The sequence below is a fragment of the Phoca vitulina genome, unplaced genomic scaffold (genome assembly GCF_004348235.1).
Source record: "Phoca vitulina isolate PV1807 unplaced genomic scaffold, GSC_HSeal_1.0 scaffold59, whole genome shotgun sequence".
NCBI lineage: Eukaryota > Metazoa > Chordata > Mammalia > Carnivora > Phocidae > Phoca > Phoca vitulina.
Window position 1 is genome coordinate 7600732 of NW_022589762.1, and position 12801 is coordinate 7613532.

The 12801-nt window shown below is 51.6% G+C and overlaps 1 protein-coding gene across 2 annotated transcripts; it reads right to left on the reverse strand.

The window, feature by feature from the left end:
* Positions 1-417: 417 nt before the first annotated feature.
* On the reverse strand, positions 418-5189 carry MLF2 (myeloid leukemia factor 2). 2 transcript variants are annotated; one of them, XM_032391000.1, is made up of 9 exons: positions 4966-5189; positions 4308-4385; positions 3890-4016; positions 3598-3633; positions 2895-2948; positions 2368-2496; positions 2038-2197; positions 1221-1433; positions 418-971 (listed from the first exon to the last, which is right to left on the reverse strand). In XM_032391000.1, exons 2-8 carry the CDS (start codon positions 4355-4357, stop codon positions 1246-1248), a joined length of 744 nt encoding a protein of 247 aa, XP_032246891.1. In that variant the 5' UTR covers positions 4358-4385; positions 4966-5189; the 3' UTR covers positions 418-971; positions 1221-1245. The 2 variants fall into 2 exon arrangements, with proteins under 2 accessions (XP_032246891.1, XP_032246892.1); XM_032391001.1 differs by having other exon boundaries at positions 418-1433; positions 4966-5153.
* Between the last annotated feature and the right edge of the window lie 7612 nt (positions 5190-12801).

The following is a 12801-nucleotide window of genomic DNA, read 5'->3' on the forward strand; positions in this document are numbered from 1 at the left end:
GAGTGCCTCCCCCTTGAAGGCCTGGGCCTTCCTGCTCGGTACCACAAGCGTTCCCACCCAGAGTCCGGGGGACAAACTCTGCCCAAGGGTCAAGAGGCAGCAAACTCCCCAGGCACCTAGGAGATACGCCCTACACTCCCCCCGACGTGTGAAGTGACAGCAAAAGCAAGGGAGACAGCCACAAGGCAGCAGCTAACGTTTTCACCCACCAGCCCTAGTCCAGCTGACTTCCGCTGCTGCTTTCCATCTGCCAGGGCTCTGACAGTCCCACTGTCATTACCACTGAGGTACTGGGCTTGAACTCAAGTTCAGAAGGCCACACGTGGAGACAGAGGGAAGGTAAGAAGGGGACTGGGAGACAGGAGGGTTGAAATTGAATGGGGACAAGATCAAAAGTAAAGCCAGAATCCTCCTTGGTCTTTTTTTTTCCATTCTCCTTTATTCCATAAACACCTAGTTACAAGTTGCACAAATCAAAAAATAAAGGCAGAGAAAGGTATAGGGAAGAGTTCTGTGATGTGCAGGGGTGGGAAGGGAGGAAAGGTTGGGAGCCAGTCCTCTCCCTCCACAAACAGCCCCGGATGAGGGCTATGGCCCCTGCAGGGGGGAATCTGAGGAGGAGGTGGGCAAAGATCCAGGGTAGCTGAGGGATGGAGGAAGCCCCTAAACCCAGAGCTCACCCCGAAAGCCCCTTCAATGCATGACAAGGGTAGAATGGGGACGGTGAGGAGGTTCAAAGATGGAGCAGCAAAATGAAAAATCAAGTTAGCAGATACAGGAGAAGTGGAGTCATCATGGTAGGGGCTTAAAGAAGGAAAAAGTAGGTAAAGGGGGCAGTGAAAGGTTCTCCCTGAGACCCCCAGGGAGAGGTGGGGGCCAGCTTGCTTGTTAATTTAATATTAAATTGGGAGTGGGAGTTGGAGAGGAAAAAGTTATTTCAGGGGATGATTTCTCAGCCTCTCAGCCTGTACCTGGAAGGGGAAGAGAGAAGAGCACAAGTCAAAAGAAAGACAAAATATAAAAGGCAGGAGTCGGGTTTAATCCCCTCTTGCAGTGAGAGCATTCTTCTCTTTCTATACCGAAGAAAACTTCTACCACCGAAGGCAGCATTTGCCGCGCACCTGGACTGCTGCTGCCCCGTGGCAGAGGCCTGGCACAGTACGCTCCTCAACCCCCCTCCGTGCTCCACACCTTGCCTGTTCCTCCCCCTCCATACTTACAAGAGAGGCTGAGGGCCTAGGGCCCTCACCAGTCATAGCGGCGGGACTGTCGGGAGGGGGAGTCCTCGGGTCCCTGTATAGCCAGGCGGGGAGGCCCCTCAGCCCTTCGTCCCCCACCCCCTGAAGCCTCATGCCGTCGAAATTCCAGAGGGCGCTGCTGCCGGAATCGGGATGTCTCCCTCCGCCATTCATCATCAAACGCTGCGGCCTCACCTAAGAGCACAGAGACCAGACGTGACAACTGAATTGATAGGCTGGCTTCTGGAAGCAGATGCAAGAGTGAGCCACAGCCTTCTAAGATGAAGAGACAGGGCAAAGGTTGAAAGTGTTACGTGTGGGGATGTGTTGAGGGAGAGCAGCAATTTCTTTTCTTAGTATTTTGGGGTTCCGTATGGTTCCATTAGCTAATAAGCCAATAGTGATTCCAATATGGAAGCCACCAGCAGGCCTGAGGCATGACTACTGAAGAAATTAGGAACGGCATACTTATTAAGTTAAGGAGCATCATCCCAGGCACACAGTAAGTATTTAATAAATATCTGTTGACTTGGGGGGAAAAAAAAAAAACAGAGGGAAGAAAAAAGTGATCCCGACAGTTGGTCCCCAATGGTGAGGACATTGCCAGCACCTGACTTAGCCCCTGAAGCTGACAACAAGGCTCAAGTGAAGTAAGACCAGAGGGCCCACCCCTAACTTTACCAAGAAATATCTACAGAGGTAGGGAGAGAAAGTTTCTATCTCCTAGCTCACAGGAACCGGCCCGGGGGCTACTGGCCCAGGAGTCAGAAAGGGTGATGGAGTGGGAAGGCAGGCTCACTCTCATCCAGGTTGATATAATCCTGCCGCTCCTCCTGGTCCCCTGTGCGGTGGTTTCGGGAGCGCTGGAGGATGTGAGCCCGGTCTCGGATGTGGTGCCCAATGGACATCTGCTCTAGCCCACTGTCTGAGTCCCGTACAGTCCTCCGGGTCTCCCGGATCTGGGATGAGGCAGAACACAGCACACTCAGCCACCCTTTCCAAAGCCCTTGCAACACCAAGCCAGGACAGACAAACCACCCACAACCCAGTCCTGAAAAAGGAAGCCCGGGTTTCTGGGCATGCCATTCCGTTCTGTCTGCTCTGGGAAATGAGGGGCCTTCCAACTCACCCCGCCTGGAGCCGAGCGCATCTCTGATGTCTCCTGGTAGACCTTTGGGGCACCATCTCCCGTGTTGGAGTAGGAGATGACAGTGGAGGATGAAAAGGTCTGGCAATTGCCTCCAGCTGTCATGTGTTCCTGAGGAGGGAAAGGTAGGGCAGGACTGAATGGCCCCTCTGGGGGAGGGGTCCCACACGTCCGCTGCCTGCTCCTGTCCACAGCTCTCTCACAAAACGTGGGAACCGAGAAAACATCAGGACTCATCAGTGCCCCCCCAGTTCCTCGGAGTCCAACGACAAACAAGAGGGACCTGACGACGTGGAGCCTTAATTGCACACTGAAGAAGATCGCTGCCCGTGCTTGCTACCCAGGCACGAGAGCAGGTAAGGGAACCCAGTGGCCTCCGGGTTCCGCGACTTCATCCAGCTTGAGCCCTTCACCAGCACACTCTTCCCTGCCCCTGCCCCAGAGGACTCAGGAGCTGCCAGCCACCACGGAGCACAAGACTGCAAGAGCGTATGGGGCAAGAGCCTCACCATGTTCCCAATCATGTCGTTCATCATCCCAAACATGTCCATGAAGCCACCCGACTGCAGCAAAGAGATGGAAGAGAGAGTCAGGAAAGCACCGTCAGTGCTCAGATGGTCTCCTTTAGGTACCCTCTAGACAGACACATGGCTACACGTTCCCTTCCTCTTCTTCCTCCACACGCAGCAACTGCTCGGTCTCTTCATTAGCATGACCAGAATATGGAATGTTCTCTTTGTGTTTCCCTTCCTGTATTACTACTGCTGCCTTCCTCCTCAGTCTCTACGGCTGCTCTGATCCAATTTTCTTTCTCCCGACTGTCCTGTTTCCTCCTATCTTTAGGAAGCACACCCAAGTAAATGGATTCCAACCTATAAAAGGGTTGGCCATAAAACTGTAAAAACAACAACAAAAAACTTCTAAAAGCCATCTTTGTTGGCCCTTCAACTGCATCTCCATCCTCAGAAAGACAAATTTTGCCAGGCAATTACATTTTCCTAATAGGTATGGTTCCTAGAATGCAGGAATCAAGAAGTTAGCATCTTTAACCCACAGGACTCCTAGCACACAACAGGCCCAGAGCTTTGTGAGCACTATAAAAAGATTCTAGGGTTACCCATAAGGCTATTCCAGAGAGCCACATTTGGAAATAACATCTAAGGGTATACAGTGTGTTTGAGAATGGAAGGACCCAAGGACATTAAGACTCACCATTCCCAGCATCCCAAAAGGGGAGACAGCCCCAGCCTACAGGAAAACATAAAGAACAAATTAGAGACCACGTCCTATCTCACTACAATCGCAAACCGAGCCCATGGCCTCAGCTTTTTTTCCATCCTCCTCTCAAAAGGGGATCACAGAGCCCTTTTGCCAGACCCCTTCCCCCACTCCTAAAAAAGATCACTCCACTTGCTAAGTTGGCTGAAGTGCAAGAAAAATCAAGGACTTTACTAACCACCCTCCAGCATTTCTTTGGGTCTCAGGCATGTCACAGCACCATTACCTGCATCCTACGGCTGGCGGGCCTGGTTCCAGGCATGTTACCATCTGTGATGCTGAGAAAGGGGCTATACCCAAAGCCACCTGACAACATTCGGTTCATATGCTGCCGGTGAATAGCGAAGGGGTCCCTGTGGAGTGAGTATACAGTGTGGATGGCTGAAGGACCAAGCAGTCAACAACCCCTGCAAACCCCACCCCCGCCCCCCACCCCTCCCACCCCCGCTCCGGCAAAACGGAAAAGTCCTAGGGAAACAGTGGCACAGATGCCTAGTTCCTCTCTAAGTCTGAGCTGGAGCTGAGTATCCAGCTGGTTCCAGCCAATGCAAGCAATGGGAACCCAGATGTCTGTCTGAACTACTTAGAGACCTGAAGTGGAGTAGGATGAGCGCTCTAGAACAGGAGGGGGAGGGAATACTCACATCAGGAACATGGGATCCTCGGGCTCCACGTCCCTCATGAAGCGGAACATCCTGATTTTAGCTCCAGGGGGCTCCACACTGTAAAGATGTGGAGGCTCAAATACTCGGAGGTAGCCAGGCTTCTGCACACCCGGCTCAGTGTGGGGTCTCTCAGAACACTGTCCTTTCCAAATGCTGTAACCGACCCCCGCAAACTCCGGTGAGACCCTTCTCCAGGTGGCGTTCGACACCACCCTCAAGGGAGAGAAGAGCTCTTCAAACCTCTCAAGGAGGGCCGTGGAAAAATTTTCCAAGCTTCGCAGTTTTCTGCCTCTCCCCACTCACAGCCATCCTCTCCCCAGAGCCCTGGCCAGGAGCATCCCCCCCTTCCCCCTGACGCCACTGTTCCGGATGCGAATCCCGAGGGCTGGCCCTCGCTCCAGCAATGACCCCAGCCACCTCGCCCCCTTCTCACCCCCCAGCCGCCTGCCTGGCCTCCCCCGGGCGGGCCTCACTATCCCCACCGCCCCTGCCCGCCGCTCCCCCGGCCCCCGCCTCCCCGCCGGGCGAGCAGGAGCGGCGGGCCTGGCCCTCTCCCCTCGCCGCATCCCAGGCTCCCAGACCCCGCAGCCCCGCGGGCCCGCTCCCGCCCCGGCCGCCCGTTCTGCTCGAGCCTCACCGGTCCCCGACTCGGGCTCAGCGGCCCATCCGGCCGGTCTCGCCTCTCGGTGCGCTGCAGGATCGGGGGTTGCGGCCCGGGACGCGGGATTGGTCCGGGCTGGCTCTCCTCGGCCTCCCGCGCCGCCTCCTCCCACGGCTGCCACCTCCGTACCCCCCCCGTCGGCCCACGGAGCCCGAACCACGGCCAGGCCCGGACGGAAGTGACGTCACGATGGGACAGCCCGCCCCGGGGCCGGGCCCGCGGAGCTCCGCCCACTGGCGGGCGAGAGGAGAGGGCTGGGGCCCGCTCCCGGGGCGGTGGAGCGTGGGGCCGCGGGGCCCTCGGGGAACCAGGGGAGGGGAGGCCTCATCGCCAACCTGGATTTGGGCTCTGTGGACAGGAAGAGGCTCCCTGTGAGGGTGCGGGGGAAGAGCAGGGGCGCCCCTTCCTCGGGAGGGACTGGGCGGGGGAGGGCGGTGCGGCACGTTCCCTCAGGGGAAGGAAGAGGACGAGGGGCAGATTCCCATGGGGGGGAGGGGCGGGCTCCCTGTGGGCGACGAGGTGGGGCGGATCCTGGGGGGAACATTAAGCAGTTTTTCTACCCGAGCGGCATTCAGCCCGAGAGGGAGGAAGGGCGGCCGTTCTGCGGGGGAGGCGCTAAGGGCCAGTCCCTTCGGGAGGAGGCGCGTTCCATGCAGGGCGGGGTCCTCGGAATGACGTAGAGGGGGAGGTGACAGTTCTGCCCCAGTCTAGCTCTGGCTTCGAGAACTCCGGCGGGGCCAAAGAGATTCCAGGTTGGGAGGGCAGGCCGCCAGGTGGCGCTCTTCGGCCAGGCTGGAACTACAGGTCTTCGGGAACCGGCGTTGGCGAGGTTCCTGGACCCCTCAGTTACCCTGTGTGAAGGGTCGGTCTGGGCAAAAGTTGTCCTTCTGAAATCATTTAGTTTAGTGCCAGTCTCTCCCCTTTGTTTTTTTCTAACTGCTGTGTCCTCAAGAACTCTCAGTCCCGCACTGATCTTTCTTGCCTCTAGTCAGGTAGGTAGGTCAAGGGTCTAAAGTCTGGGAGAAGAAAGAGGTGGAGAGCTCCATTAACCAGGATCACCCAGGGGCGGAGCTGAAATCAGACCCAGAAGACCCAACTCCCAGGCCAAATATTGAAACTTTGACATACTAAATGTCTTGCATAAAATCTGGCCCAACTGGAGAGAAGCGCCCTCCCCCAGGGTATCAGGGGAATTTGGACCGTCTACGATGGACTTTAACCAGACTCATCCAAACTCTAGCTCTCCCTGGTTCTTTACTCTGGCTGCTAGCCATATTAGTGCTATGTGGAGCCTGGCAATGCCAAAGACTTGTTCCCAATACTTCCCTAGGGGTGAAGGGGGGGGTCCCTGGTGACTCAGGAAAAGGTACTGGGGGCAGGGCTTCTCAGGTTTCTTTGGACTTGATCATCATTAAAGAGGGAAAAACAATAGTGGAGACAGAGGGGAACAGATAATTTAGAAGCTGTCATACTGGCAAAACCAAACAAAGATGAAGACAGAATAAAAGAAAATTTGCTTTTCATTGATAATTCTGGGGAAGAAAATCTTTTCAATTTATTCTCCAGATCCTCTATGTCTGGACATCCCACCCTGCAACTGCCCCTTTTCCTCTTGCCTCAAAGGCAGTTTGACATGTGATCAGGTATTCTCTCAGTGAGAGTCCTGTGGCCCAGGCTTAAGTAAGTGTGGTCCCTCACCTTCCAGCTTCACAGAATTGGATAGGAGATACAACTTAGCTTCTGGCCTCCTCCTTTCTCCATTACTTGGTGCTCTCTACCTACTGCCTTTAGGTGCCTAGAAACCTTTCTCCCCTTCCTTACAAAATGTAAATACCAGATATCAGTCATATTTACCTTTGCCTGATTTTAAATCGGTGTATTACCTCGCCTAGGAGTATTTACAAATTACAACTTAGCTTCTAACTATGAGAGAAAGTCCCGAACCTGGGCTTTGTCTGAGGTTAAAAAGAAATTCTTGAATAGGTGGGGATGAAGAAGGAAGTGCAAGAGGTCATTTTCAGAGTCCCCAGAGACATACCACATAGGCAACCATCTACTCCAAAAATGGAAGGAATGTAATTTTACAAGTAATTTTTATGTCCCCCACAACCAGAGTTTGTGTCTGTCTCCCTTCTCCCTTCCCTTCCCTTCCTTCCCTTCCCTTTCCTGTCCCTCCCTCCCATTCCTTCCCTCCCTTTCTCCCTCTCTCCCTCCCTTCTTTCCTTCCTTCTTTCCTTCCTTCCTTCCTTCCTTCCTTCCTTCCTTCCTTCCTTCCTTCCTTCCTTCCTTCCTTCCTTCTCTGTCCAGTGAACTCTGAAGAACAGAAATTCTCAGTCACTGGAGTGTCCTGTATAAGTTGTAGGAGGGAGAGTGGGCCCTGCTAGGAGTGAGGTTTAACAAAGGAGGATAGGATTTGGGGAAGGAAGAGAAACAATGTGGTTCTTAACATTCGCTGCTCTATCTGATGGAGTCAAAGTCAGAAGGTCCTTGTGAGAGTAGAGCTGGGCCAGAAAAGGGACCCTCTTTAGATGTGAGGTCATACATTTGGGGCAATCCCAAGACAGTTGGATATTGGAACAGAGTGAGGATGGGGCAATGATGTGCGAGTTAGGGGAGACTGGATTTCCTGCCTGAGCCAAAGTGAATGGGTGTGACTGAGTGTATGTGTGTATGAATACGGGCATATGTCTTGAGGAAGAGAGAAAAAGCCTGAAAATTAGTGCTGAGTTGCCCTAGATTGAGTTGTACTGTGGACACCAGGTCAGAGTAAGATTAAAAAGTGACTCAAGAGCATTTTTTTTTTAAGATTTTATTTATTTATTTGACAGAGAGGGACACAGCAAGAAAGGGAACACAAGCAGGGGGAGTGGGAGAGGGAGAAGCAGGCTTCCCGTGGAGCAGGGAGCCCGATGCGGGGCTCGATCCCAGGACCCTGGGATCATGACCTGAGCGGAAGGCAGATGCTTAATGACTGAGCCACCCAGGTGCCCCTCAAGAGCATTTTTTTTTTTAAGATTTTATTTATTCACTTGAGACACAGAGATAGGGGGGGGGCGGGGGGGGGGGGAGCGGGGAGGGGGGCGGGGGGGGGGGCAGAGGGAGAAGGAGAAGCAGGCTCCCCGCCGAGCCAGGAGCCCGACGCGGGGCTCGATCCCAGGACCCCGGAACCACGACCCGAGCCGAAGGCAGACGCCCAACCATCTGAGCCACCCAGGCGCCCCCCTCAAGAGCATTTTTAAAAAATCAACTTTTCAGCTTGTTTTCATATCCACATCACTCAGCAAATATTTATGGAATGCCTACTATGTGTCAGGTAATATTCCTGGCTCTGGAGATACAGTAGTGACATAGACAAAAATAAAGCATGGGAGAAGGGGGACAGAGGAATAGCCTATTGGTTGGGAAGTGGTAGTTGCTTTTTAGGGCGACTAGGGAAGTCCTCACTGATCAGATGACATTGCAGCAGAGACCTAACAAGCTCAGGAAAGCTGACGTGAGAGCATTCTGGGCAGAGGAAACAGTAAGTACAAAGGCCCTGAGGCAGAAGTATGCTTAGTGTGTTCAAGGGACGACACAGAAGCCAATGTGACTAGACTGATGTGAATGAAAGGAAGAACAGTAGTAAGAGACAAGTCACAGTGAAAGAAGGAAGCCAGATCATGTGGGACTTTGTAAGACCTACAGAAGGATCACTCTGGCTGTTGTATGGAGAATAGACTATTGGGGGGACAACAGCAGAAACAGAAAGACCTATTAGCATGCTGTTGCCATAATCCAGGTGAGACCCTGTGATGCCTTAAGAGTAGATTCAAAACAGCAGAGGAAGAGTGGTCAGATTCTAAATATATTTTGAAGATGGAGTCAACAGAATCGGCTGATGGATGGATGTGGTATGAGGGAGAAGAGTCAAGAATGAGTCCGAGATTTTTTGACCTGGACACCTAAATGAGAAAGAAATGACCATTATGGAGCACCTGGGTGGCTCAGTTGGTTAAGCATCTGCCTTCGCATCAGCCTTCTTGCTCAGCAGGGAGCTTGCTTCTCCCTCTGCCTGCTTCTCTCCCTGCTTGTGCATTCTTTCTCTCTCTGACAAATAAATAAATAAGTAAAATCTTAAAAAAAAAAAAAAAGAGGGGCACCTGGGTGGCTCAGTCAGTGAAGTGTCTGCCTTCAGCTCAGGTCATGATCCCAGGGTCCTGGGATCGAGTCCCACATCGGGCTCCTTGCTCAGCGGGGAGCCTGCTTCTCCCTCTCCCTCTGCCTGCCACTCTGCCTACTTGTGCTCTCTCTATCTCTCAGTCAAATAAATAAAATCTTAAAAAAAAAAAAAGAAAGAAAGAAATGACCATTCTGCTTGCGGCACTGTACTGAGAATATACAAGTACTGGTTTGAGAATATATTGAATATATTGAAATCGTAACTGGCTGTAAGATCCTGATCATGTGGCTACACAGGATAACTGAGCCAGATGGTCTTACCTTTAGCAGCTAACCATCTAAAGTAGGAGGAGATGTAGAAATAAGTGAATTCCATACCCACTTTGACCGCAAGGTATTAGTTGTTAGACCATCTTGAGTGGATATGCTAATGTGAATGGTCAGCTTAGAATTTGAAGTTTTAAGTCTTAAGAACTTCCTATTGTCTGATCTCTTCAAGAAGATATCCAGAAGGGGCAAAAGACCTTGTGATTACCACGGACATTAAGGGCTGAAGTTTGAGCTATACCTGTGTGACAGTTCATGTCAAAATCTACTGAGCTCTTACTCTGTGCCGGCGTAGTGCTAGGGCCTGGAGATAAAAAGGCAAGGAAGATGTGGTCTCTGCCCAACCAGCTTCACAGCCTAGTGAGGGCGGGCAACATGGAATCGATTATAATCCTGTGATGAAGGCTGCAGTAGAAAGATGTATATTAAAGGGGTAAGGGGCGCCTGGGTGGCTCAGTCGTTAAGCATCTGCCTTCGGCTTAGGTCATGATCCCAGGGTCCTGGGATCAAGCGCCCTGCATCGGGCTCCCTGCTCTGCGGGAAGCCTGCTTCTCCCTCTCCCTCTCCCCCTGCTTGTGTTCCCTCTCTTGCTGTGTCTCTGTCTGTCAAATAAATAAAATCTTAAAGAAAAAAAAAAAAGGGTAAACGTGGTTCAGAAGAGGGAGTGAGTGACTTGGGGGCTGGGGTGGGGAAGCCAGGAGAGCATTCCAAGCAGGAAATGTGATCAATGCAAAGGCACAGAGGTATGCTCCATTTGGGAAGAATTGTAAGGAGTAGAAACATTGATGAAGCAAAACTTTTGAGGGAACAGTGCTGAGAGATAAGGGTATATAGGTTAGGCTTAAAGGGACCAGACCTCGAAGGGCCCTGCTTACTTCTGGACTTCATCCTATAGGCCTGGGGAAGCTATCAAAAGGTTTTATGTAGGGAAATGACAATAGTCTATTTGTATTTTTTAGTCGATTTGTATTTTAGGTAGAAAGTCAGTTTATGCATTTCAGGAAACATTTTTGAGCTTCTACCATATGCCAGGTGGGGAGGTAAGTGCTGAAGATACACAAATTCTTTTTTTTTTTTTTTTTTAAAATTCTATTTATTGGGGCGCCTGGGTGGCTCAGTTAGTTAAGCAGCTGCCTTCGGCTCAGGTCATGATCCCAGGGTCCTGGGATCGAGCCCCACATCGGGCTCCCTGCTCGCCGGGGAGCCTGCTTCTCCCTCTCCCTCCGCCTGCCTCTCTGCCTACTTGTTCTCTCTATCTCTCTGTCAAATAAATAAATAAAATCTTTAAAAAAAATTTTTTTTTTATTAAAGATTCTATTTATTTATTTGAGAGAGAGAGAATGAGAGAGAGCACATGAGAGGGGTTAGGGTCAGAGGGAGAAGCAGACTCCCTGCCGAGCAGAGAGCCCGATGCGGGACTCATCCAGGGACTCCAGGATCATGACCTGAGCCGAAGGCAGTCACTTAACCAACTGAGCCATCCAGGCGCCCAAGATGCACAAATTCTTAAATCATGGTTGGAAACTCGAATGAATTAAGTCAGCACGTGATGTTGACCCCTGGAACAGAGACAGGACTGAGTTTGGAGAGAAGGGGAGGCACTCAAGGAATCTTTAGGAAGTCAGATGCAGAGGAGCTGGGGAGGGAAAGAAAAGGTGGTCTTGGGTGACCCCCCTGGTAGGAATGAGTGGGTGGAGGATAGTACCTTTAACTGAACTGGAAAGCGAGAGAATCTCAGTTGGATCATGTGGGGTTTGAGGAGCTCCAGAGCAGCGAGGGATTGATGACCAGAAGGGAAGGAGTCGCAGCGCTAGAGGTGGAGGATCGTGAGTCCCTGGCGTTAGAAGTTTCTGCTGGCAATGGGACCAAAAACCAGGGAAGTCCATGTGGAATCGCTAAGGGAGACTGTGAAGGGTAAGAACAGGACCCCTGAGACTGGAGTCACCTGGAAGTGTTCAGGCACCACTGTCATTGCCTCCTCCTGGTTCCTGAGTCCTCCCTCCGTCTTTTACCCTCTGGGCAAAAGGAGTCCCTAACTGTCACTCCAGATAACATTTCCGCTAGACTTTTCATTTCTATTCTCTGTCCTCTGCCTCAGGCACCTGGTCTGTTTAACCCTTAAAAGTGTGGGAAACCTGGACAGACTTGCACCTACAGTAAAGTATATGACAACAGCGGCCCAGATGACCTTCAACACGGCAGCCAGAGCTGCTCTCGCCATTCTACCCACAGAACACTGGGGATGGAGAAGGGCAAGAAGGTGGAAAAAGAAGAGACAGTTTATGGCTGAGGTCTAAAGTGGTGCTGCTGTCCAATATGGTAGCCACTAGCCACAGGTGGCTATTTAAATTTAATTAAAATTAAATGACATTAAGAAACGCAGTTCCTTAGCTGCACTAGCCACATTTCAAGGGTTCAGTAACCACACGTGGCTAGTGGCCACTGTATTGGAAAGTGCAGATATAGAACACTTCCATCATCACAGTAAATTTTATTGGGCAGAGCCAGAAAGCATCTATAGATTGTGATCTTCCTTCCGGACTTTTCTGAAGGCCCGTGAAGGCTTTCTGAAAAGCGTATGCAAGGAGGAGAAATTGAAAGGAGGGCAGTGGCAACTATGCTCGGTCTAAAAATGAAGGAGGTCAGGAAGAGGGTGTGGAGAATTAGAAAGCCAATCAGAACATCTGGAGGAGACGTAGGATGGTAAAACCAATTCTTTTTGCTGGGGAGAGGATTCCCAGGGAAGTAGGAAAGCCACGTAACTTTTGGTTGTGATGATAGCATAAAAGACAGTGGCCTCCAGAACATCAGTAGTTACAAGATTCCAAGTCAGAGTGAGGCTACTCAAAGAGAGAATGTTGAGAGGGCTCTGCGAATGAGGCCAAAATGGTGTGTCAGGGCTACGAAGTCAATGATTTATTGAGCTCTTCCTCTTTGGTGCCCAGCATCGTGGTAGTTATTAGGCACAGGAGAAGGAGACAATCAGTAAGGGTGGAGGAACCACGGGAGGCTGTTCCGAGCTGGGAACAATGGATAAGGATTTGTAAAATCAGGAGAGATCCGGGAGGCATTCTAGAAAAGTGTACCCATGGAGACAGTGGGCTGTCTGCCTGGTGGAAAGAGTGCTGGATGCATGTCCCTTTTCAAAGGTTTTTTTTTAATTTTTAAAGATGTTATTTATTTATTTTTTTGAGGCAGGGGTGGGGGGGGAGAGAGCACAAGCAGGGGGAGTGGCATGAGGGAGAGGGAGAAGCAGGCTCCCCGCTGACCCTGGGATCATGACCTGAGCTGAAGGCCAATGCTTAACTGCCTGAGCCACCCAGGCAC